At 38.2% G+C, this 27748-nt stretch overlaps 1 protein-coding gene across 1 annotated transcript in view; it reads right to left on the bottom strand.

Annotated features, from left to right (window-relative positions):
- Positions 1–27748, bottom strand: part of LRP1B (LDL receptor related protein 1B) — a 1288869-nt gene that overhangs the window by 18138 nt on the left and 1242983 nt on the right. Inside the window, exons 87-88 of the mRNA XM_045032831.1 lie at positions 23760–23934; positions 11674–11778 (exon numbers count right to left, since the gene is read on the bottom strand). Of these exons, the coding sequence (XP_044888766.1) occupies positions 11674–11778; positions 23760–23934 (280 nt within the window). The remainder of the gene's footprint in view (positions 1–11673; positions 11779–23759; positions 23935–27748) is intronic.

Consider the following 27748-nt stretch of genomic DNA (forward strand, 5'->3'; position numbering starts at 1 on the left):
TAGATCCAGGGGTGAACACTAATTCTCCATCACCTGAAGAAGTACAAAAAGCCATCCAAAAGTTATGGAATGGACATGCTAATGGACCTGATGGTATTCCACCTGAACTGCTCAAAAGTGAATTAAACCAGTGAGCATCGGCATACATCAACTGTTCTTAAAAGCATGGGCATCTGGCAAGCAGAGTTCAAATGGATGCAGCAAAGTGGATGTTCTTTGATACATGGGTCTTGCCATCTTCTGCATGGTGTCAGCACAAAATATGTGTGGTCTGCACCAAATTCTGAGCATGAAATGGTTTGATATTGTGAAAAAATGTCACAATCTCTCAGAGATGTTGCCTTCCTTCAGTCACTCATTATATTAAAAAATAGCATTGCATGCTATTTGGCCAGGTCACCAGGATGGACAAAAACACCACAGCTAACCTTGATCTCCAACCCTCTATCAACGCACGAAGGCGTGCACACCTTGATCCTACTTGACACTGCTTGTGGGCCACCTGAAACTCATGGATTCTCAGGATTGAGCCAGATCTGGGAACTTCACTACACAATGTCTGGTGCAACACCATCAACCGTAGTCAGTCTGTGTGTTTGATGATGGGCACAGAGGCAGCTCTGATAGAAACTTCTGGACCAAGGCTCTCCTTATATAGATTGAGGAAGCTATATTTACTCACAGATAATCTTCCAAAGATGCAACATAACTTTCTAACAATTAGAAGTATTAGATAACAAACACTAGTCCAGGCTCAGTAATATTTCATTGCTCTTCTCATATCTAATGAGGATAGTTTGACATCTTTGGAATGTGAGGATATAGGACTAACTGATGGAAGTGAGATTTGTGCTAGTTAACATGAAATGCTAATGCTACTTTAGGAAGGACTTCCAGCCCTATATGAAGGACCACATCATCTGAGGAAAAACTAAGTATAGAGTTCTTTAAATGGATTGTGCCTGCAGTTTGCAAACCACCACAAATGGCACCTCCAGAGATAAGAATGGCACCTTCAAAGATAAAGAAATGGAAGCTCTCTTCATGGATCCATAGTTAAGTTTAAGTTGAATTTTGTACTTAAACCAGGGATTCACCCACTTAGTTACACATAAGGAATAGAATGTATCAACCAAAAATGAAAGCTCTTACTCTAGGCACAGAGAGAATTTTCTCAAAATGTAAAAGTAAAAACATGCTCCTTTTAAGAAGTTTCACACTCTGTGTCAGACCAATTTTTGGTCCTGAATGATCTTTATAATGAATAACACAGACTCTGCAAACTTCTCATATACCTACAACTCTCTGAAATCTGGTGCATTAGCCACATTTAAGAATGTTACTGCCTCTCATTATTGGGACAAATGGGAATCAAGCCTTTTAGGAAGATGGTGGGCACCTCTGCTGGGCATAGAGAGGGGAAAACTGGAATGTGTCTGTGCAGGGGAATGTGGATTTCAGGAGCTGAAGGAACTGGTGAGTACAATCTGGCTACTTTTAACAGTCACCATGTATTGGTGAGTCTGGCCTTAGATTTAAGGTAGATACTCTATGTTTTCTAACTATTAGAAATATCATATAGTACTATTCACTTCATGGGGGTTTTGAGTGTGATTTTTTAATAATTAAAAAACAGAAGAAATTTCCAGATAAAATCTGCTTTAAAATGAAGTAAATGTTGAGTATATATCTGTAACTTAAGGGTAAAAATATCACAGGGATGTTGTAATGATAAAAAACAAAAACAAAAACCAAGCATTACAAACCCATGAACAACTGACTTAAAGATAGAAGAAATCCAAACATGTTAAGTCATGGAAATGCACATTTGAGGCAGCCAAACACATTTAACTCTACCCAGTAGTGACACCCTGGGGAAAAATTAAAAAAAAAATCGACTATGTCTTTAAAAACCTTTAACCTAATCTCTGACTCTGAACACCAATATGCATGAATAATAATTGTATAATTATTGCACAGCGTTCATAGAAAGATAGATAAAGCTTGAGGCAGGACTTGATCTCTTTCATCTGAAGCAAGAAAACAGAGGGAAAAACACAACAATATTGGTGAGGGTCAAGAAACCTTCAGGTAAGAAGCTGTTCAAGACATTGGTAAGTGCCTGTCTGCTGCTTACAGTGGTAAAAGAAATAAATGGCAGAGCATGGAAGCACCCCAATGTATCCTGCAATCCATGAGTTTCAAACTCATGTGCTGAGGGTGCCTGGATCACCAAGCCTGGAAGCCATGCAGAAAATGTTCAAAGAACAACATATCTTTTTTCCTTTGCCAATATCATCTCTCCCTTGCACTATTACTTTTTACATCACCAACTGAATTATTTAAGTCTCTAAAGTATTTTGGTTTGGGATACAGTTTAAAAAATAAATCTCATAGAATATACAATTACATTTTATTGATCTCCTCCAAATTGAATGTGTTCATACTAAAGGAGTTTAGTTTCAATTGAACAGGAAAGATCTTTGTGAACTAGAATGCTACCTGTGAAAGTCTCAATGTAATTATAATTAGGTAGCCCATTAATTGTACCCTATGGAGTTACATTTACTGTAAAATATTTAACAAATCTCTTCTTCTCTGTCACTTTATTGGCCTACCATAGTTTAGAATTGCCTTTTAGTTTCATTTAGTCCTCTCTATGCTATATTGGTAGCGCTCACTCGATTCAATATTGATTTCAGAAAATGCAATCAGTGCGCTAGTTGTAAAACAGGCCTATGATTTTTAAAAATGCCCTCTTTGACAGGATTTCTGCCATAGTTATGAACCCCTCTTCTGAACATACAGTACATTTACATAGAGAGATTTACTGTGATTGAGAAAGATGTGTAACAGAACAGAGATAACAAGAGAGGTATAGTACTGTAAGGAATATAAGCTGGAGGAAAGTTCTTCTATCTTGATTATTGCAATTTCTTCCTTTTTGGTATCCCTAACAGACACATTGTCCACTTCTAAGCAAATGAAAATACAGCTCTGAAGGCCATCTTTGCTCAATGCTCTGACTGCGTCAGTTTCCTCTTTGAATCACTCCACTCATTTCCCCTGTTTCAGTCAATCAAAGTTAAAGCTTCTCGTCCACACTTTTAAGGCATTTCACAACTTTGCCTGTCCCTACTTGTCCATTATTATCACTTATTTTGTCACTCTCTCCCCCTTTCTCTGCTTCAGCAATGGCACAAGCACCATCTCCCACACCTGTCAGCTTCTCCCACACTCATCTTCAAGCTGTCTTTGTGCACGGAATGCCCCTTTAATTAATCAAAGCCAATACTCTTTCAAATCTGTTCTCAAGACCCCCACCAGAAATCAACCCACAAATGATGGCTTGGTTATACATCATTAGTGTAAGGATGATTTTATTATTTAAAATTAACTATGCAAAAAACATCACTTGTAACAGTCAAGAACTTTAAAGTTCTGCAATAACTAACCAAATGATCTGATTTTTGTTATCCTTATACTTGTGTGTCACAATCACCTGGGGGTTGGTTCAAAGCCCACTGTAGTAAGTGGAAAGACTCCCATTGACTTCAACAGGATTTGGATCAGCCTATTGTTACTTCTTGCCTCAGTTTAGATTGTAAGTTCTTTAGAGCAGGATCTGTCCTTTATTATGCGTTTCTATAATTGCTATTACAGTGAGGTGCCAATATCATCTGGTGTCCCCATGTGGTACCTCAATGCAAATAATAAATAATACTAATTGAGAATTATAATAATAAGCATGTATTTGGGAAGAAGTATACATATAATGAATTGATGAGGGAAGAGATCAAAATCAAGTAAAACATGAAATAAAAGAGAAAATGATGGAAAAGATGGGTGGGCATGTGATCAAAATAAATGGAAAATTTGTTACTTGATGATTTTCTTTCTGAAACTGACTTCCCCTTCAGTCTGCTATGAGAAGATTATGATTCTTGCTGCAGTTACCTGTGCTGCTTGCATCACCCACCAAATGAGTGCTACCAAAGCTGTAGATATACTTAATTGTGCAAAGTATCTTGATTCATACAAATGAATGTTAAAAACTTGACTATAACTGTCTATAAATAGAATGTTCTTAGAAGACTGCAGAAGCCACATCCCTAACAATACATCCACATGCATGAGAGGTCTGATTGCAAGAGAGGTCCTTGCCACACTAGACATCATTAGTTAAATTTACCATTCTGCTTCTGGACTTCTTCTCTCCCAGTCAGTTACTGGTTGGACATAGTGAGCCATAAGAAGAAATAAGAGGAAGGGAGAAAATAAAACAAGAGTGTTCCCTTTAATCCTAAAAGGAATTGTTAGAATGAAGGTTCCACATCGTGCCAAAATATGCATCTTCAGAAAAGTACATGGCTAGCTTGTAGTGTTGATGGAGAATCAGGTAACAGCCTTGCAGATTCCTTCTTCTGTGGTTGCATACGTCCATTTGTCTCATGGTGACACCATGGATTTGTATAGTAGCCCTTGATCCCTTCATGACCTGGTTTACTTTATGCTAAATAAGATTTCTTATTCAGCACTTTAATATTAAACTGAACAATTTGGATATTATTTTCCCTCGGTATTTAGGCTATAAAGAGAAAAAAGTGCTGCATGTTTTCTAAAGGAGTCAGTGCATTTGAGATATATTTTCATTACTCACCCAGGTTTGAATCATAGCCTTTCCATCTGATGGTGTACTTTTGGACCAAAGGGAATATAGAATTCTTGCTTAAGAAATGTGCACTTATGTGTTTACATTTGTTAGAAAGGATTCTGGAGTATGTATAATGACCATTTCATCATGGAAAATACAGTAAGGTTTCTGTATCCTTAGAGGAGTCATCTCAGAGACTGTTGTGGGTGATGTGTTGGCTATTAAGAAAAGTGTTTTGATTGGTTAAAAGGAATGAGATGTGAGACTTTATTGCATAATGGAATCGGTCCCGTGACAGAAAAATGGATCCGACTGCCGACTGGATCTGGATACCTAGAGAATTCCACTTTGATAGCACTATTTAAGGCTGATATCTGAGATTGGGATGGTGGTTTTTTTGTGGCTGATTATCTTGAAACTGGTAATAGAATTCTATTCATTTTTTAAACATATACTGAAATAATGGATGGCTTGCATGGGGCAAAATAAGCATCTTGGTTACCCTTTATGGAATCCCATCATTCTTATCCCCTCCTATGCAAAAGCGTAGCCCAAGTACGTGGTAGAGTGGGGTAGAGATAGAAAGAACATTTGCCCAGTGATGGGCCAAGTTTTCTGTTCCCCAAACTCTTAGATGGGTGCACTTGTGAGTAATTAATTCAGGGTGGTCCTATGGCTTGTGTTATAGAGGAGGCCAGTAACACAATGGTCTCTTCTGGCTTTAAAATCTGACTCTATGTGACCGTGGTGTCCAGGGGCACTGGGCCTCAAGCAGTGTCTCACCATTGCTATGTGGGCTTTGGGAAGAAAGAAACCCCAGGGCAGAGCCAGTGTGGGCATGAGAGAAACCCAATCCATTAGGGACAAAGATAAAAAATAGACCAAGCAGGTAAGGCAGCACTGGAAGGGAAGAGATGAGAAATAGCTAGGACTACGCCTCCCTCTTTGGTCCAGACCCTGAACTGTGACGGGACCCCCCCACCACAACTTCCTTCTCTCTCTAGCCATGTTGGCTTGGTGAAGAAAGAATCTCTGTTAAGAGCACTCTCATGACAACTCCAGGACTGTCAGCTCTGGGTCCAAAGAAAATTAAGAAGCAGTCCTAGCAGACACCACAGAACACTGATGATGTCTATGTCAATTGTAATCTCAGACTGCTTTCTACAGTTTTTACTTTCTCTTCTACTGATTAACTCTAACCATTCCCTTACAGTCTCTTCATTCCAGTCTTACTACGACTGCCCTCCATGCTACTTTCCTCTCTCCATTGTGATCTTCCATCCCACATATTTCCTTTTCCCTTCCCTGTAATACTGCCACCTCTGCCTGATAATACATTTAGTGTAAATACAAATTTAAAAAAATAGAACCCCAAAATTATATTTTAAAAAAAGTCAACTAAACAAAAGCAAGAAAAAAAATTAATTGTGATGCTGACAAGTTATTATTTCTGTACTTGAATGCTTCATTGCTTTTCACATCTTACTTATTTACATTGTTATCTCTTTGGGGTAGAGATAGTCATTACTGTAAATTTGTACAAGGGCCTTGAGGCCTCTAGCTGCTGCCATAATATAAGTAAATAAGTAATATATGTAATAAGTAAATAAACTATTAATAATGATAAATAAGTAAATAAACTATTAATAATGAATAATAATAAAAATGATGCAGTGACCAAGGAGGCTCAGAATGCTCAACTCTTCCAAATTGTGCTTTTTTAATTTCCTCTTGGTAGGGTCCTTCTGGAAGAAGTCCTCTTAGAGGATTGTGCCATATCTTTTGTCCTACTGTGACAAATTTTGGAAGGGATAATATGGAATATCTGATTCCTGGATTTTAAATAATTTCTTCATATCCTTTTGGCTTTGCTGTCTTTCTGCCCATAGTTTTCCCTCTTCCCTAATGACAGACATCTTCAGCGAATGAATGGAGGAGGTATAATTTTGTTTGAGAGGAGTAGTTTCCTTTGGGTTGTGATTGTTCCTTCTCTTAATCTGGTTGAAAAAGTATATCCATTTTCTCCAGTTCTTCCCCTTCATAGTCAGATTCAGAAAGTTCCCTGTTTCTGTGGGGTGTAGTCAGAGCTAGGGAGAGGAGGGAAAGATTTCTGGTGTCTCTTAGAACATTTTCTTATGTTTCAGTATCTTTATTGATTCCCCCCCCCCTTTTTGTTTTTTTTTTATTTGGGAGATGGGATTGGAAGGTTCCCTACCTCTAGTAAGGAATAAGGCCTTTTCATAGACATAGCTGAGAAGGAGGCAAAAGAGAAGATTAGTATAGGAGACAAACCTTTAGTCTCTGATGAAAGAGTAACTGGATAAGAAAGTGGCATCTCTGCCTAGAGAAGCACCCTCTAATTGCCCCTTGAGGTAGTAATAAGGCTTTACCATTCAGGGAATCTTCCAGAGAGGGCCACTTTCTGCTGGCGTAATTTGGTGCCTGCCAGCCAGTTTGACGCAGCCTCTCCAGATCAGTTTTGGGGAGGAGATCCTAATGTTACAGCTGAGCTCTTTGCTATTTCTGAACGAATGAGTGATCATTGGCTGGGAACAACTTTGGAAAACATCTAAACACCAATTGGGTGTTCTCACAAATGGATTTTTTAGATTTAAGCTCTAGGTTCTTCACCTGCTTTGCCATATCTAGTACAGCAAAGAGTAACCTTTTAAAGGGGATAGCAAAGACTTCCCAATTGCCCTGGGCTCCCTGGTTGTAAGGGCCCCCGAAACCATGAGGGAGTTGGTACACGGCATTGCAGCACCACTCAGATTTGGCCCATGTGACCCTTCATAAATGGAGATGGAGGGGCAGATGGACCAAATTTGATTGGCGTTGTGACCCTGTGTGCTATGCTGCAACGCCAATCAAATTTGGTCTATCTGCCCTTCATCTCCATTTATGGAGAGGAAGACAGGCCAAATCTGAGTGGTGCTGTGTCCCAATTTAGCCACTGGAAATGTTGGGAGGCATGGGGTAGGGATACCCCACTAACACTCCATAGTAGTATGAAACATAAAACAGAAAAAAGAAGGTTTCTGGTGGGATGTTAGTGCCCCAAATATAGCTTTAAAGTTGGGTTATATAGATAAAAGGTGAAATATGGATTTAGACCATCTGGTGCATGGTGGAAGGAATGTAACCATAGAGTCTGCATTGTCCCTACTAACTGTAGCAAGCACAGCTTGTTAATAGTAGATTAGGGTGGAAATGAGGAGACAGCCTTTTAAAAATGTATTTTTAATACCTTTTGAATTAATTTTTCTTGATGTTCAAGCTGAATTCCTGCCAGGAGTATATAGTGAATTGCAGGTTATAGTGAATTGCAGACTCACAGCTTTTCATCAAGGTTAGTGATAGGATGCCAACACACTACACTATAATAATAAGGAAAAAAACCCTCTTTCCATGATGCAAAAATATGTTTGTATTCTGTTATGAATTATCTTATGCTATAAGTAATGTATAAGATTGCTGAAGAACTGTAGCTATTTAATCTTCTTGTATGCTAATAAACATTATTTTTTTGTAACTATATACGTGGTACTGACAGATGGACATTCACACTTTAGATATTTAGTTTGGTCTCTCAATCTTAATTGGCCTTAAAGTCTTGAGAGATCAGGCTTTCTTGGTTCATGGTTAGTAAAAAATATTGTAGAAACCATCTTATTTATAGAATTATGGTATTTTTTTTCTGCTTCCACAAAGCCCAAAAGTAAAGAAAACTAAAATGATACACAAGACCCTAGATTTGGGACCCTGCTGTGACTGATTTGCATCAGGACACCAATGCAAAGAGGCTGTAAACCCCAGTGTAACTGGGCAGTGGAGCATTCTTCCTGCTTAAGGGGACCCACTGGTGGTGCAGGGCTTTAACCCATAGCTACTGCTACACCAACCACCATCTGACAACGTATTGCATTGCTGGAAAAAGGGAAGATGGTCTCTATGCCCCTGTGGTCCACTCATGCCCTGCTGCTGGAATGGATCCTTGTAATTGTAGACAGCTGGGTTTTAGGGCAGCTTTGCATCTATTCTAATTTACCCTAGTAGCCCCAAGATTGGATGAGTTCAAAGGTGTTTATTGCCACCCTAGTTTCTTCTTCCCATTTTAACAGCGAGTATTGGTGGACCACACCTGAGGATCTGCCCCAAGTGGGGAATGAGATGTCATGAAATATGTATCATATTAAACCCCTATTTATGCTATTCCACGAGTTTCTAAGAAATTCAATTCTCCTTGGCTGAAATCCTGATCTCACTGAGGACACTGGGAGTTTTGGCACTGACTTTAATGAAACCAGAATGTCAACTTTGATTTGGGTAAATAAAGGTAAAGCTTCAGAAAAAAAAATCTTAAAAAAAACCTCACTTAAAAAAATATTTCATAAAAAGTACTAGCAATAATCAAGTACATTAGAGACAAAGTGCATATTTACAAATCACATAATTAACACATTCTTTAAATTGTGGGAGACAGTTGATAAAATTCATGACTGACTGTCAATTCTCTATTAAACTTTCTATTTCATATATCAATATACAGATTTAAAATTGTTTATAATTTCTAAAAATATCAATTGACGTGCTTCAGTTTATTAGACAGAAAGGTGAAAAGGCACTGACAGCACATTTTCAAAAACAGACAGTAGTGGATTGTTTTTAGTGTGTAACTGCAGTTTTCTGACTACTTAAGAATAATATGCAGTGTTATGTGAAAATATAAGAAATGCAGAATTAAGACAAGAATGATATGCAGTGTTATGTGAAAATATAAGGAATGCTGAATTAAGACAACCATGTTCTCCATAAAATTATACATAGTTCAAACCCATATTCCCTGAATTTTATTAATCAATTACTGACAGTTAATGGACACACATGAAGATTGCCTTCATTTTATGTTGATTCAATCAGAACACTAATCTGCTTTTCCACAGAATTATTGTAGCTCAAGACCTAGAGTTTTGTTGCTTAGAAGTATTGAAAAAAAAAGGAATTGTAAGCATATATTCCAATAAAAATGAAAGAGTGATTCCTCATCCTAATCACTTTAATTGTCCCCCCGCCAAAATCCCCCCACTACATTCCAACAGAACCTCAATATTATGTGTTTACTAATAACTGAAAACATGTGTTTATATACAATTCATTTATATTTGACTATATATTAAACCTGTTGGAGTTTCTGTATTTTATCAAATTGAAGTCTATGTCATTGGCTCATGATTTGAATTCTGACCCTTGGATCAGAACATTTATCTGAAGCCCTGTGCAGCTTACTCTGGTATTTAGAATCAATGAGGATGTTGGACAGGATATATTTTCATTATGCAGAAAGCAGAGGAAGTTTCCTTTCCTGAAGAGAATGAACAGTTTCTTTTCAAGAAGTATGTCTGAAATTGCTTGAGAGAAAGGTAACATAAAAATGAAGGTAAATTATGAACTGAATCAATAAAGGATAAAAAGAGTTAAGAGAGCTTTTCTAATTTTTTGTAGTTTGTGCTAATTGCTTTTTTAAACCTGACTTACAGATTAAGTTAACAAAGAGGTTTACCAATACGAGTCTAATTGTTAAAATGGCAGCCAAATAGCCTTCTTGTTTAATTACTCTGTAAATACTGGAAATGCAAAATACATTAAAATAGCAGCAGGTAATGAATTTGTGCACAATTCGCTTCACCCCAAAACTTTATGCTGCGGATGCATTATTCATTAAAATACCTCAGATCCCACATCCAGGAACAAAAAGCTGAAGTAATATTTTTATAATTCTTATCTGTTATTTCTTCTTCCAATAATATGGCAATAGACACTCCAACAGTCTATGTTTAAATACAGTCATCAGTACGACTATCAAAAGGGTAAGTGTGTATTACATAAATGAGCCCCCAGATTAAGTATATGCTGTGAAATGTATGTGAATGTGCATGATTTGAACCAATGAACTGTGGCCTGAAATGATGTCACACGATGTGCAGCATTAAGTGGAAGGTTAAACCTACTTGCATCTCGGTTCATTAAACGCAGTTAAAGTGCAAATTCCCTCATTCTGACAGTAGTAATCACAAGGGTTCACTTTCTGGTCACAGCGCTGACTTTTAAACCCCACAGAGCATCTGCAGAATTTCAGTAAAATACAGCTAAATAAATATTCTGCCTTTTTCTGAACAAGTTTTAAACTCATTACATACAATGATGGTAACACACACACACACACACACACACACACACACACACACAAAATATGCTCAGCCTTTTCACAGGAGGTCCAATCTAATAACATCTGGAAAAGTATGGGTAATCAACACTAATCAAAAACATTTTGGTAACAGTGGATCCTGTATTAACCCCTTGCTTCAGGAATCAGAGTTTTGACAGAAAGCACTAAAGCCAAATGTCCTGACAGTTAGTATTGGCAATTTTAGAACATGATGGACTTAAAAAAAGATAATCCATGATTGTTTCCTAAGAATTGTTAGTAACATTTGGTACATGCTGAAGTTTCTATGTGTTTTTACAAAACCACATGAGTTAATGTGTGTGAAACTGGTTAGCTCTGAGAATCTATGTTGTTTCATGGTTTCACATCAAACTATGTCTAAGGAGACTATTAAAATATGAAAAAAACACCACTTAAAAAGAGAGAAATCATTAGGCACCAAAATATTGATCATAGATGGTTAATCCCATACTACTATATATGTGAATTGCCAGCGAATAGGTCCTCACACCTCAGCCTTAAGTATTCTAAGTATTCTATTGTAAAATCTTCCTGTTGAAGAGCAGTAAACAACAGTTACTAAATCATCAACAATGTCAAATGATGAACAAAAAGAATATTCTACAACTTGCAGTAGAATAGAGTGATAGACAAAAATAACAGCTAGAAAAGTAAAAATACCATCGTGAGTGGTACATCATAAATACCTGAACAGATAAGAAATGTAGATGAACAGAAACTTTATTATTTACTGCCACACAGATGTTTTAATGATACACACAAAAATACTTACAGACAGACTGGTATGTTTGTCTCTGGGTCCAGCTGACATGCACCACCATTATAACAGTAGCCATCACATAATTGACAGCTTGAGGCAATCTTTCCATTAGTGCAGCTGTAATGAAAAAAATTGTCTTCACATCATTATTGTTGAAAGCAGATGCGAACTATCTACAGATGAAAACATTCATCTTATGAGAAGTAGCAGAATTGCTGATTGATTAGATTTCACTAAGACTGTCTAGTTTGAGGCAGTAACTTTTTTAAACAGATTTTTGTAGAACAGGTCACCTTTAGTCTATACAAATTCTAATATTTTCAGCCTATTTAGTTCATCATAATAAACCATTACTATAATTTATGTAATCTCCTACCAATATGGTATTGCCAGGAGGGCTTTGGCTTCCTCGACCACGGGATGCTATTCAAGGAAGGACTGCTAGGCAGAGACGGCATTCACCTTTCGAGAAGGGGAAAGACCCTATTTGCACATAGACTGGCTAACCTAGTGAGGAGGGCTTTAAACTAGGTTCGACGGGGACAGGTGAGCAAAGCCCACAGGTAAGTGGGGAACATGGAGACCTGGGAGATGGGTCGGAAACGAGAGGGAGCGTGGGCTATAATGGCAGACAGAAAGGGGGGTGAGGGCAAAACTGGGAGGCAAGATCAAACCAGTATCTTAGATGCCTATATACAAATGCAAGAAGTATGGGTAATAAGCAGGAAGAACTGGAAGTGCTAATAAATAAATACAAGTATGACATTGTTGGCATCACTGAAACTTGGTGGGATAATACACGATTGGAATGTTGGTGTGGATGGGTACAGCTTGCTCAGGAAGGATAGACAGGGGAAAAAGGGAGGAGTTGTTGCCTTATATATTAAAAATGTACACACTTGGACTGAGGTGGAGATGGACATAGGAGATGGAAGTGTTGAGAGTCTCTGGGTTAGGCTAAAAGGGGTAAAAAACAAGGGTGATGTCGTGCTAGGAGTCTACTACAGGCCACCTAACCAGGTGGAAGAGTTGGATGAGGCTTTTTTTAAACAACTAACAAAATCATCCAAAGTCCAAGATTTGGTGGTGATGGGGGACTTCAAGTATCCAGATATATGTTGGGAAAATAACACCACGGGGCACAGACTATCCAATACGTTCTTGGACTGCATTGCAGACAACTTTTTATTTCAGAAGGCTGAAAAAGCTACTAGGGGGGAAGCTGTTCTAGACTTGATTAACAAATAGGGAGGAAATCGTTGAGAATTTGAAAGTAGAAGGCAGCTTGGGTGAAAGTGATCATGAAATCAGAGTTTGCAATTCTAAGGAAGGGTAGAAGGGAGTACAGCAAAATAGAGACAATAGATTTCAGGAAGGTGGATTTTGGTAAGCTCAGAGAGCTGATAGGTAAGGTCCCATGGGAATCAAGACTGAGGGGAAAAACAACTGAGGAGAGTTGGCAGTTTTTCAAAGGGACACTATTAAGGGCCCAAAAGCAAGCTATTCCGCTGGGTAGGAAAGATAGAAAATGTGGCAAAAGACCACCTTGGCTTAACCACGAGATATTGCATGATCTAAAAAATAAAAAGGAGTCATATAAAAAATGGAAACTAGGTCAGATTACAAAGGATGAATATAGGCAAACAACCCAGGAATGCAGGGGCAAGATTAGAAAGGCAAAGGCACAAAATGAGCTCAAACTAGCTATGGGAATAAAGGGAAACAAGAAGACTTTTAATCAATATATTAGAAGCAAGAGGAAGACCAAGGACAGGGTAGGCCCACTGCTCAGTGAGGAGGGAGAAACAGTAACAGGACACTTGGAAATGGCAGAGATGCTTAATGATTTCTTTGTTTCGGTCTTCATTGAGAAGTCTGAAGGAATGCCTAACATAGTGAATGCTTATGGGAAGGGGGTAGGTTTAAAAGACAAAATAAAAAAAAGAACAAGTTAAAAATCACTTAGAAAAGTTAGATGCCTGCAAGTCACAAGGGCCGGATGAAATGCATCCTAGGCTTTGGCTACACTTACACTTCAAAGCGCTGCTGCGGCAGCGCTTTGAAGCGCTAAGTGTAGTCAAAGCGCCAGCGCTGGGAGAAAGCTCTCCCAGCGCTGTCCGTACTCCACCTCCCTGTGGGGAATAACGGACAGCGGAGCACGGCTCCCAGCGCTGGGGCTTTGACCACACTGGTGCTTTGCAGCGCCGCAATTTGCAGCGCTGGAGAGGGTGTGTTTTCACACCCTGCTGCAGCGCTGCAAATTTGTAAGTGTAGCCAAGCCCCTAGAATACTCAAGGAGCTAATAGAGGAGGTATCTGAGCCTCTAACTATTATCTTTGGAAAATCATGGGAGACGGGAGAGATTCCAGAAGACTGGAAAAGGGCAAATATAGTGCCCATCTATAAAAAGGGAAATAAAAACAACCCAGGAAACTACAGACCACTTAGTTTAACTTCTGTGCCAGGGAAGATAATGGAACAAGGAATTAAGGAAATCATCTGCAAAACACTTGGAAGGTGGTAAGGTTATAGAGAATAGCCAGCATGGATTTGTAAAGAACAAATCGTGTCAAACCAATCTGATAGCTTTCTTTGATAGGATAACGAGTCTTGTGGATAATGGAGAAGCGGTGGATGTGGTATACCTAGACTTTAGTAAGGCATTTGATACGGTCTCGCATGATATTCTTATCGATAAACTAGGCAAGTACAATTTAGATGGGGCTACTATAAGGTGGGTGCATAACTGGCTGGATAACTGTACTCAGAGAGTAGTTATTAATGGTTCCCAATCCTGCTGGAAAGGTATAACAAGTGGGGTTCCGCAGGGGTCTGTTTTGGGACCGGCTCTGTTCAATATCTTTATCAACGACTTAAACATTGGCATAGAAAGTATGCTTATTAAGTTTGCAGATGATACCAAACTGGGAGGGATTGCAACTGCTTTGGAGGACAGGGTCATAATTCAAAATGATCTGGACAAATTGGAGAAATGGTCTGAGGTAAACAGGATGAAGTTTAATAAAGACAAATGCAAAGTGCTCCACTTAGGAACAATCAGTTTCACACATACAGAATGGGAAGAGACTGTCTAGGAAGGAGTACAGCAGAAAGCGATCTAGGGGTTCTAGTGGACCACAAGCTAAATATGAGTCAACAGTATGATGCTGTTGCAAAAAAAGCAAACATGATTATGGGATGCATTAACAGGTGTGTTGTGAGCAAGACATGAGAAGTCATTCTTCCGCTCTACTCTGCGCTGGTTAGGCCTCAATTGGAGTATTGTGTCCAGTTCTGGGCACTGCATTTCAAGAAAGGTGTGGAGAAATTGGAGAGGGTCCAGAGAAGAGCAACAAGAATGATTAAAGGTCTTGAGAACATGACCTACGAAGGAAGGCTGAAAGAATTGAGTTTGTTTAGTTTGGAAAAGAGAAGACTGAGAGGGGACATGCTAGCAGTTTTCAGGTATCTAAAAGGGTGTCATCAAGAGGAGGGAGAAAACTTGTTCACCTTAGCCTCTAATGATGGAACACGAAGCAATGGGCTTAAACTGCAGCAAGGGAGATTTAGGTTGGACATTAGGAAAAAGTTCCTAACTGTCAGGGTAGTTAAACACTGGAATAAATTGCCTAGGGAGGTTGTGGAATCTCCATCTCTGTAGATATTTAAGAGTAGTTTAGATAAATGTCTATCAGGGATGGTCTAGACAGTATTTGGTCCTGCCATGAGGGCAGGGGACTGGACTCGATGACCTCTCAAGTTCCCTTCCAGTCCTAGAGTCTATGAATCTATGAATATCTCTGCAGCTCTTAATGGGGTATCATTGCATTGCTGCAAACCTGGGTCCTTGAGCCATTGTCCTGGACACCATATGAAGACAAAACAAGACACCAGGAATATGGCATAACTAGGGTGCAGTTTGCTTAAGTAATATATTTGGGAACTATCCAACAATAACTCCTCCCATGCAGGTCATTCTTCCTACTATAATTCACTCCAGCTGGTGGAGGCTGCCATCGGCCCCCCATTCTTTTAACCTGGTCCCAGCAGGCTTGCTGGGACCCCATCATCCTTCCGTCATACCAGGATTAACAGGGAGGGAAAGATGGGGATGTCTCCTGTAGTAGACATTAGGAGCCCCACCCCATTCCCCACCTTTTTTTAAAAGAGACCTAAATTCCAAGGGGGACATGGAGTGGGAACTTTTCTTCTTGTGCAGAATGATCCCTAGAGCTGGGGGAAGGGCTTATAAAAATTCCTATTAAGTGTGCGGGAGCCAATAGGCTTTGCTACAGCCTTGTGTTCCACCAATCAGCCTAACCCTCCCTCCAGACAACAAGGAGACTGAATGTTCCCAAGGAGAGGAGTGTTGTATGTCTTCCAATCCACTTCTGAGTCTGGTTCATCAGAGTACCAGACCTACTCTACTGAATGACTACCTGCACTGGGCATGTGCCAAGTTGTGATAAAAATGAATTGTACAGCCTAACCTACCCACTGGGTCCTTAGGCTGCTGCAAAGAAGGTGAAAACATCCACACTATTCAGGCCAGTCTGGCAGAGAGGGAAAATTCCTTCCAAGTCCCAACAGGTGATTAGTATGATGTCCACAGCAAGACAGAAGACACAGTCCTATTTTAATCTCAAGCGGGGAGTGGAGTAGGAGCTTTTCTTCTTGTGCAGAATGGCTCCTAGAGCTGGGGGAAGAGCTTATAACCCTCCCATTAAGTGTGTGGGAGCCAATGCGTTTTGCTATAGCTTTGTGGTCCACCAATCAGCCTAACCACCCTCCTCCTCCAGGTGACAATGAGGCTGAATGGCCCCAAGAAGAGGAGGATTGTATCCCTTAAAAGAGGCCAAATAATTTCTTTCCACACTAGCCCAAAGTTTCCCCCACCTCTGAGGCCTTTTGGGAGTTGGGCATTGCTTGTAAAATCTTCAAGTGGTATTAAATGTAAGCAAATAAGAAATTATTAATAAATGGACTGATCCTCAATACTTCAGATCTGAATAAATATTCCATTTCCAGGGCTTAAGAAAAAACCCTAACATTTTGCCTACATTTTTATATAAAACTGTAAATAACATATTTTTAGTCAATCTCAGACTGAGTTTGAACTCAATTCTGTAGATATAGCATGGTTGTCTTTAAAAAGCCAATATTATTATTACTGATTGATTGTTGGACAGTAGTACCTACTAGCCACACGTTTAAGGGGTTATTGTGCTAGGTACATACATTAGTGCATGAAAGCCCTTGATCTGAATAGACAAATAGTGAGTGAAAAGCAATATTTGCATTTTACATAGGGGGAACTGAGGCACAGGATTATAAAAGCAACTTTGGCTAAGGTCCCACAGGAAATTTCTGGCAGAGGTGTGAAGTGAACTCCCATCTTCTGAGTCTCATTCCAATGCCTTAATAAAAAGAAGACATCCTTCTTGTTGGCATTTGCCAACTGCTATCAAGCAGTGGTCTGTGATTACCACACTTTCCCCTTATTATTAGAATAGAAGCTATATGTGGCAATGGTTGACAAAAGTAGACCTTTTAGTGGTTTCTACTGTAGTGTGCATTGTAAAACTAACTGGTGAAAGTCACAAACCTGCAGCAAAACACAACTTGTACATTTTCTGCGTTCAGACCTAGAACCCATATGTTCATAGATCCAGCTGCTAGGCTCCTGTTCAGTTTTTTCAATTCATTGTGTTAGCAGCTGTAAATTGCACAACCTCTCATCCTCCGTACTTAATTGCTCACTATCAAACTATTCCTCTGGTACTGGTATTACCATTCAATGCAGATAAATACAGAGATTAGCTGCAATACATATACATAGTTCTCAAAATATGTGAATATTCTATTTTATTAAAGTTTTTGTTCACCTACTTACTAGAAATTAGATTCTGTCTCACTGTTATACTTATAAAACACAAAATGGGATGGAACTGAAGACAATCTGCTTTTGTCCATAAAGTACTGTACCGTAGTTGAATGTGATTACCTATCTATCCATCTGCACACCAGCAGAAGCCTCTTAACAGCTAAAAAACAAGTAGGATTCAATGCTGATTGATACGAACACCGTTTCCACACCTCTATGTGATATATACTGTTTTCCATTTGCATCTTCTTTTTATCTTCACAAACATAATTTCTTTTGGCTTCTTTTTGCCTTTCATGATATCATTATATTTTGCATCCTTTATTCTTTCAATACTTTTTTCATTCTTCCTTCTTTGACTGTTCTCTTTAGCTCATTCCCATCTTCTTCTTTTGGGTCCCATGTTTGCTTTTTCTTCTTAATTTTAATATGTATTAAAGCTCTGTCTTCCATTAAATAACTAGCAGTTCGAACAGCCCTACTTCTTTCCAGGCTGAAGTTATTGTAGCAGTGAGCAACTGAGAGGAGACACGTCTATTAGCAATGCCAGTTTAGCACTGTGTAGGTGACAGCTTGGTTCCAGCGGTAATATGCACTAACAATAGGGCTTCTAAAGAAAGGCCAATTACTGAGCAACTTTCAAAGTGCAAAAAGGGTTTCATGATGCTGATGATTTTCATACAGCTTTGCTCATGAATGTGAAAAGCTCCTTCTTTCTTTAACCCTTTAGTTGTGGAAAACTGGCTAGGGATTATCATCCAATGCATTCATATTTATGGAAAACCTGACTGCTGTTCTCTGTGAAACATGTTACACATTTTTGTAATGTCAACTGTATTTTACATAGATACAAAACTAAAGATTTTATAAGATGCAAACAAAGCAAAATTGGCAGGTGTATATATGCTTGTAATTAAAAAAGCAAAACACATTTTTAAAAATAAAACTGGCTATTATAATTTGCTTTTTAAAGGGAAGCGATAACACATAGAACATACAATAGTCCTTGGGTCCAGATTTTGTTCACATGGCACAGGTAAGGAAAAATGATGGGTTCAAAGATGCACTGGCCTGGTTCTCCAGCATTATGATGGCTTCCTGTGGCCCTAAAAACTATTCCAGTGCCTAGGGATTGCAGAATGTAGCTTGCCACACCACGTTTCCTTGAGTACACTACCTGCACTAGCTCTATGGCACTCAAGATTCCCTTGAGCAGGAAAAATCCTTTTGTGGTGCTTTAAAGTGGGTGTAGTGTTGTTTAAAGCAGTCATAATAGGTCCCCAGATCTGGTACATGTAGATTATACATACACTCTATTAACACCTTATTATGAGAACATGACTGTTACACATGTATAATTTTATCTTTAGCAATTCCTAAATTTGGAATACACGTTTAATGTTCTCTGAGTATAGGTTTTTTTATGGGATTTCCTAAATGTGTTTTCAGAGCCTCTTGCAGAAGCAGGTTTAAGAGCTGAATCTTTCGGTCCTTCTGGGTGCTTTTAATGAAAGGCTTTGCAGGCATCAGAGTTTTTAGCTGATTGCTCTTCACTGAGGCATAAAAGCAACATGTCTTAAATGCTTTTTTCCTATATGGATCTATCATCTTCGACAAGGACCACGGTGAGCCAAAATCATCAAACATTTCATTAAACAGCTGAAAAATTGCAAATATCTAACCAAGACTTTTGAACCCACACTATGATTATCTATTAGAAGTACTTATGTTTACAACTGTTTACAACTATTTGTATATAAATAATAAAATGCAGAAAAGGGTGAATTTGGTTTGTAAATGCCCTGGGAGACTAATGGGGAGAACTGACAGAGGAAGTTTCCTTTCCTGATGAGAATTAAGTTTCTTTTTAAAAAGTATGTCTGAAATTGCTTGAGAGAACGGTAACATAAAAATGAAGGTAAATTATAAATTGAATGAAATGGGCAATCATAGCAAGGACAAAGGAGAGACAAACAGGTATAACTGGCATCACAGAGACTTGGTGGGATAATTCACATGACTGGAAGATTGATATTGAAGTACACAACTTGTTCAGGAAACACAGGCACGGAAAACAGGGAAGAGGTGTTGCCTTGTATATCAAAGATGTATACACTTGCACTTAGGTGAAGATAGAGGTGGGAAGCAGACCTGGTGAAAGTCTCTGGGTAAGGATAAAAGAGGTAAAAAAAACCCCAGGGTGATGTCATGGTAGTGGTCTAGTACTGACCACTGAACCAGGAAGAAGAGGTGTATGAGGCTTTTTTAATAACTAACAAAATCATCCAAGCCCGGGACTTTGTGGTGATTGGGAACTTCACCTACTCAGATATCTGTTGGGAAAATAATAAAGAATGGCACAAATCATCCTACATGTTGTGGGAATGCATCAGAGACAACTTTTTATTAAGTTGGAGAAAGCAACTAAGGGAGAGGCAGTTCTATTTTTGATTCTGAAAATAGGAAGGAACTTATTGAGAAATTGAAGATGGAAGGCAGCTGAGGTGAAAGATGACACAGTTCATGATTCTAAGAAAAATAGGAGAATAAAGACAGTTGGCTTCAAGAAGGCAGACTTTTGCAAACTCAGAGAATTGGTAGGCAAGATTCTGTGGGAGGCAAATCTAAGGAAAAAAGGAGTTCAGGAGAATTGGCAGGTTTTTTTAAAGAGACATTATTAAAGGCACAAGTGCAAACTATCCTAATGTGTAGGAAGGATAGGAAGTATTATAAGAGACAACCTTGGCTTAACCAGGAGAACGTCAAAGTTCTGAAACTGAAAAAAAGAGTCATACAAAAGTGGAAACTAGGTCAAATTATGTAGGATGAATATAAAAAATACAACACAATCATGTAGGAACAAAACTAGAAAGGCCAAGGCACAAAATGAGATTAAACTAGCTAGGAACATAACAGGTAGCAAGAAAACATTTTGCAAATAAATTAGAAGAAGACAAGGACCAATGAAAGGATAGGCCCATTATTCAATGAGGAGGGAAAGACAATAACAGAAAGCACACCAATGGCCAAAGTGGTAAGTGCCTATTTTATTTCAGTTTTCATCGAAAAGATTAGCAGTAGTGAACGTCAGTGTAAATGGAGCAGGATCTGAACCTAAAACAGGAAAAGAACAAATCTGATATCTTCAAGTCAGCAGGAACTGAAGAAATACATCTAGAATACTTAAGGAACTGGCTGAAGAGATCCCTGAGTAATTAGCAATGATCTTTGAGAACTTGTGGCAGATGGGAGGCATCCCAGAGGATTGGAAAGGGGCAAATATAGTACCTATATATGAAAAGGGGAATAAGGAAAACCAAAAAAATTATTTACCAATCAGCTTAACTTTGGTATCTGGAAAGATAATGGAGTAAATAATCAAACAAAAAATTTGTAAGCACCGAGAAGATAATAAAGTGATAAGTAATAGTCAATATGTATTTGTCAAGAATAAATCATGTCAAACCAACCTAATATCCTTCTTTGTCAGGTAACAAGTCTTACGAATGGGGGAAGCAGTATGTGTGATATATATATTGACTTTACTAAGGTTTTTGATATCGTCTTACATGACCTTCTCATAAGTAAATTAGGGAAATATAGTCTACAGAAGCCTAATATAAAGCGGATGCACAACCGGTCGAAACCCAGTACTCAGAGAATAATCATCAATTGTTCACAATCAAGCTGGAAGGACATATCAAGTGGAGTTCTTCAGGGATCTGTCCTGAGTTCAGTTCTATTCAATATCTTCATAAATTATTTGGATAGTGGCAGAGAGAATACTTTTATAAATGCTGCAGGTGATACCAAACTGGGAGGGGTCACAAGCATTTTGGAAGTCAGGATTAGAATTCAAAATGACCTCAATAAATGTGAGAAATGGTTTGAAAAATATAGGATTAAATTCAATAGGGACAAATGCAAATCACTACACTTAGGAAGGAAAAACCAGTTGCACACATACAAACTAGGAAATGACTGCTTAGGAAGGAGTACTGCAGAAAAGGATCTAGGGGTTATAGTGAAGTCCAACCTAAAATGAGTAAAGTATGTAATACTGTAGTAAAAAAAGTGAACATCATTCTGGGATGTATTAGCAAGAGTGTTGTAAACAAGATACAGGAAGTAATCATTTCACTCTACTCAGCCCTGATAAAGCTTCAATTGGAGTATTGTGTTTTGGGCACCACAACTTGGGAAAGATGTGGACAAATTGTAGAAAGCGCAGAGGAGAGCAACAAAAATGAGTAAATGTCTAGAAACCATGACTTATGAGGAAAGATTGAAAAAACTGGGTTTGTTTGATTTAGAGAAGAGAAGACAGAGGGGATATGATTAGAAACTAACAAATGTATTTGGGCATAAACTTTCGTGGCCTAAAACCCACTTCATCAGATGCACGTAGTGATCGTTGTTTTTGCTGATACAGACTAACATGGCTACCACTCTGAAGTACATAAAAGGATGTTATAAAGGGGATGAGATAAAATATTCTCCTTATTTGCTAAGGGCAGGACAAGAAGTAATGGACTTAAATTGCAGCAAGAAAAAAACTTCCTAACTGTAAGGGTAGTTAAGCACTGGACCAAATTACCTAGGGGGATTGTGGAATCTCCACCATTGGAGGTTTTTAGGAATAGGTTAGACAAACAACTGTAAGGGATAGTCTAGATCAGTGGTTCCCAAACTTGTTCCACCGCTTGTGCAGGGAAAGCCCCTGGCGGGCTGGGCCGGTTTGTTTACCTGCCCTGTCTGCAGGTTTGGCTGATCGCGGCTCCCAGTGGCCACAGTTCACTGCTCCAGGCCAGTGGGAGCTGCTGGAAGCAGCGTAGGCCAAGGGACGTACTGGCCACTGCTTCCAGCAGCTCCCATTGGCCTGGAGTAGTGAACCGCAGCTACTGAGAGCCGCAATCGGCCGAACCTGTGGACGCGGCAGGTAAACAAACCAGCCCGGCCCGGCCCGCCAGGGGCTTTCCCTGCACAAGCAGTGGAACAAGTTTGGGAACCACTGGTCTAGATAATGCTTAGTCCTGCCTCAGTGCAGGGGATTGGACTAGATCACCTATTGAGGTCCTATCCTGTCCTACATTTCTATGATTCTGTGATTAAACAATTAGTTAAAGAATGCTGGGCTTAGTAGTAACACATCAAGCTATGCTTTTCAGGGCAATTCTTCCATGTCTTAGGTGGGAAAAGATAATTAGTTCTTGGGCTGATAGCTTAAAAACAATACAAAAAATTCTATACTTGCTAAATAATTATGTACGATACCTAGTGTGTTTTATTTCTTACGTATCTTTCTTATGTATGATATCTAAGGATATAATATTACAACCTCCTGTATTTCAAGATGTATGGTATAAAATTCAAACCATTAAATATAAATGGCCTTCACTTGCACATGTGAATATCACTGAACTCTGCAATGCCAATGATATAACTGTTTTCATAGCAATTAATATATTTCAAAGTAGTAAAAGAATTTGTGATGGCATGGAGTACGACAGTGTTTTATTTCCATTTATTGGGGATAACATACACAATTTTCTAGTGTTTTTTTTTCCTTTTATGAGTAACGTGGTTGTCCCAAACCTGAAACAATAAAAAGTTTTATGGCATCCCATACCATCACAAATTTTCTATTTATTATACTCATAAGCAAGGACTTCTGTACAGGTTACTGATAATCTAAGAACTTATGTCTGTCTTTACTTTAAAAAATGATCGGAAAAATATATAACCTCTGCTTCCCTGGCACAATCATGTTTTATACTTACTGAGAATATGAGAGTAAAATGTAGTTCTTAGTTTTGATTGAGGTTATGTTCTCCTTGAAGTTGCTCAGGTTATCATTCGTGGGTATACCCACGTTATCATTTCGTGGGTATTCACCCATGAAAGCTCATGCTGCAAAACGTCTGTTAGTCTATAAGGTGCCACAGGATTCTTTGCTGCTTTTACAGGTTATCATTCTGTCCCACCTGTCATATTCAAAGCCTGGATTCTCAAATTCCACCAAAAACAAAGGACTCTGCCTGGTTACTTGTGAGCTAATGATGATACCATGTTTACACCATCTTGTAACCCACCATTCATGTGGTACAACTCTGTTGTATGCCATCAAGTATAATGACTTACCGATTATTGCATTTTAACTATTAACTGATCTATGTATATAATATATCACTTTAAATCTAACAAAAACACTTACTTGCATATTATGTCATCACTGTCCTTGTTTATTATGCAGTGCCCACCATGGCATCTTACACACTTGTCTACTTCACATTTTGGACCCTCATATTGTACAGGACAGACACATTCTACACTTCCATCATCAGCAATGGTACAAGATTCAGAATTCACACAATAATGGTGGCACACATCTGCAAAGAATGTAAAAGTGAAACATTAAAAGGTATTAATGAAAATTATTTAAAAAATAATAATATATTGCTTTGCTTTCTTTATTTAAAAAAAGAATAGCAATAAAGAAGAAATGAGCAAACATAAAAGTTGTTGCCTCATTGACAAATATAATAAGATTCAGAATATGAAAACATTACTATAAACTTCCAGTCACATACTCATGAGCAGGGAAAAACAAAATTTAGGCTGATAACAGATTATTTCCTCTGGAAGCCTACCCATCTATGGTATTTTCCCACCTACTTTAACTAATGAAAGGAAAGCTAAGCAATGTTAACTAAAGTAATTCAATTAAAGAGACACTGTAAGAATAAAAATGTTTTAAATATATGCATTTGTGTTAATAACACTATTTAATGTTACTGAAACCGAATATTTTAAAATTGCCATTAATCTTAATTTAATGTTTTTATTAATTATGAAAATGTATATAATAAAATTTACGTTATAATGAAATTCTTACAGCAACTTCTAAAGATGTAGTTCCTGTTCCAGCAAATATTTGAACACATACTTAACTTTATGCATTTTGAGTGATACCACTGTTTTGAAATATATAATTACTTGACTGCTTAAATGTTTGCAGTACTGGGACCCTATTACTAACATACCAAACCACCTAGAATTCCTCCCTACAACAATATTCTTTTAACAGAAGCAAGTAATGTGAAGTAGACCTTTATCACTTGGTTACAGAGTATTTGCTGTTTTAATGTTAACATTGATTTCTATTTGTGTGTCACTCAAATGGACCCTGGGGCCTACTGTCAGTTCTTAAAAGGACAGTCTCTATTTTTAATGCTTTAAAATACCTTCTCCAACTGTGGCTAGTCAACATTACTTAATGTATTTTATTGGTGGTTATGACATACAGTTTAAATTGAATTAATAAAATGCAATATAGTATGAGAGACTTTTAACTTCTCAGATATAGATTGGAGCATAAGCACTACTAATAACGGTAGGCCCTCATTATTCCTGGATGTGATAACCAACATATTTTCTCACCAAATAGTCATTGAACCAACAAAAGTTGATGCTATTTTAGATTTGTTTTTGCTAAGTAATGAGGATGTTATAGAGGAGCTAGTTGAAGAAAATAACCTATGACTGAGTGATTATGAGTTGATTCAATTTCAATTAAATTGAAGGATAATCAAAAATAGCTTAGTAATAAGGTTTCGTATTTCAATGGAAATTAAGGGACTAGTTAGTGTAGTCAACTGGATTGAAGAACTCAATGTGGAAGAGGCTTGGAATTTATTTAAGTCAAAGGTGCAAAAACTATCTGGAATTTCCATCCCAAGGAAGAGGAAAAAATGTGGAGGGAAGGGCTCCAGACCCAAATGGATGCTTAACCACCTCACAAATAATATTAACAACATGTAGACAGCCTACAAGGAAAGGACAAAGGGATTAATCAACAAAGAATGCTAAATTTGGAGCTCAGAAAGTATAGGGATACAGTGAGTATTGCCAAAAGGTGGATAGAATCTAAAAATCAGTCGCTGCAGTAGAATGTGCTGAATCCCTGTATATAAGGTATTTTAAAATTTCATCTCTGTTAGCTGTGTTGTAATCCCAGGAGAAACAAGGTGGGTGACGCAATATCTTTTATTGGATGAACTTCTGTTGGTGAAACAGACAAGCTTTCAAACTACAGGGAGCAAGAGCTCTGAGTCTTGAACTGCAACAATCTGGATTGCCCTAGATTTCTGTTTATGGCAGTCAACTAACAAAATGTGTTTTTTTTTCCTGCCTGATTACCATTAAAACTGTAAAAGCCTAAACCAGGCAAATTCAGCCTGATTTGGGAGTTAAAATATATAGAATTTATAAGTTCCTGCAATTATTCTAGAGATAGCAATGTAGCATATCCTATATTCAGAATTTTTTTGTATGGAAATTCAGTCAGTTTAGATTGTAGATTCTTCCTATTTGCTGCACATGCCAGTCTTCTTCTGAAACGCCTTAATTGCTTCCAATAGAATATATCCTGAGAGATATTAGCATCTAAGAAAAAGACTCCCTATTTATACAAATATTTTAGTGAGGACCTTGAGGCAAAAATACATTAAAGCTTCAATGTTTATGTATAATGGCGAAAGCTACCAGAGTACAACCGGCCCCTGTTCCAGCATCTTCAGTGCGGTATTATCTATAAGACTGTGCAATGTGAGGAAGTAACCAAGCCTAGAGAGCTAGAGGTTCTGTCCCACGGTTGAGTAGAGCTGCTCAGTGCAGGACCCATGTCACATTTGTTATTCCCCATGTCCTTGGGCTATAGTGAGATGGCTTGGCCTCCATCATAAATTACAGCCTGTAGGGACCTTTGTGACAGCCACAGATCACTGAAGCACAGCATGCTCCAGTAACGCCTCTTCTCCTCAACATATCTCCTACCCACACCAGAGTTCATAAGGGGATCTAGGAGATGTGGTGAGCCAGGGAATCCACAGCTGGACACTGAGGCCAGTTTAGGGCTGTTTTGCAGTATTGGAGTATAGTGGCAAATCATCCTTACTGAGGGCAAAATTCTGGTCCACCTGTATTAGAGAAAAGTATCACCCAATTTGTTGGATTCCAGATACAATATAGTCCCAAAACCAGAGTAAGCAAATATAATGATAATCTGGCAATACAACATGAAGAATGGGTTGATCTAAAAAGAGACCTGTAATCATTTTAAAATCCTCTGTAAAAATAATCAAATTCATATGTAGCTTTGCAAAAGGCACAGTGTGGAGGGAAATGCTGGATTATAGTTAGACAGTCTGCATCTCCATCTAGCTAATCAGACTATGGTCTCGTCACTGTGGTATCTGAGAGGCTTTCAAAACACAAAACCAAGTCCCATCCTAAAATATAGATTAGTAGTTCATTTAGTTAAGTATTGTGATTGTTAAAAATTCTGTCTTCTTTGAAAGCTACCATAAAGAGACATGTCCTGCACTTGGAGATGAAAGCCACAAGATACCAGCCCTCCCTCTGCAGTTAGGCTGAAGCAAACAAAAACACAAATATTGGAGGATTATATTATCTAACACAAAAATTAGCTGCTTTTTACAGACTGAATTATAATAAACTCTGTTAATTGACCCAACCTTTCTGAAGGAAAGGCTTCTCAGTTTCAAGAAAATGAAATTATTACAAGAGTGCGATCTTCATTTTTACATATTTTAAATGGGTCAGACCTTTGTTTCAAGAGATGAACTTGAACAGCTTAATTATTCCACATGTGTGAAGGAATTTTAAATAAGGAATTTTTTTCAAGGAGATGAACACAAGTATGCAGACCTATAGTGACTGTACACTGGTCCTATGGAATGTAAGCATCAGGATAATGTCATGCTGTGTAACATGGTAAGTTCTCTGTATATTTTATAAAATGCCATAACTTCTATATTCATGTAGTTAAATGCATTTTAAGAGAACACAGGTTCAGGATATCAGCCCTAACAAGAACCTATGGCAGTACATTTGGTTAGGCTTCCAGAAAAAAAGAAGTATGAGAACAAATAAGGGAATGTAATATTAAAAGCATGAAAGAAATTGGGCACATAAACTTTATATTCCTGTCATAAAACACCTTTGCAATATTTGCTGCTTGGAGGCCTGGAGTCCATACGGGCATATTTCTTTTTATGTTAATTTGTACCATTCACCTTACCATTACAAGGCAAAAACTAATGTGCTTTACAGGCAATTGATCTTTATTATAATGAAGTTGTAATAATCTGTTTCAGCATCCATACAAGCAAATATCACACA

Source organism: Mauremys mutica, chromosome 10 (assembly GCF_020497125.1).
Source record: "Mauremys mutica isolate MM-2020 ecotype Southern chromosome 10, ASM2049712v1, whole genome shotgun sequence".
NCBI classification, from domain to species: Eukaryota; Metazoa; Chordata; order Testudines; family Geoemydidae; genus Mauremys; species Mauremys mutica.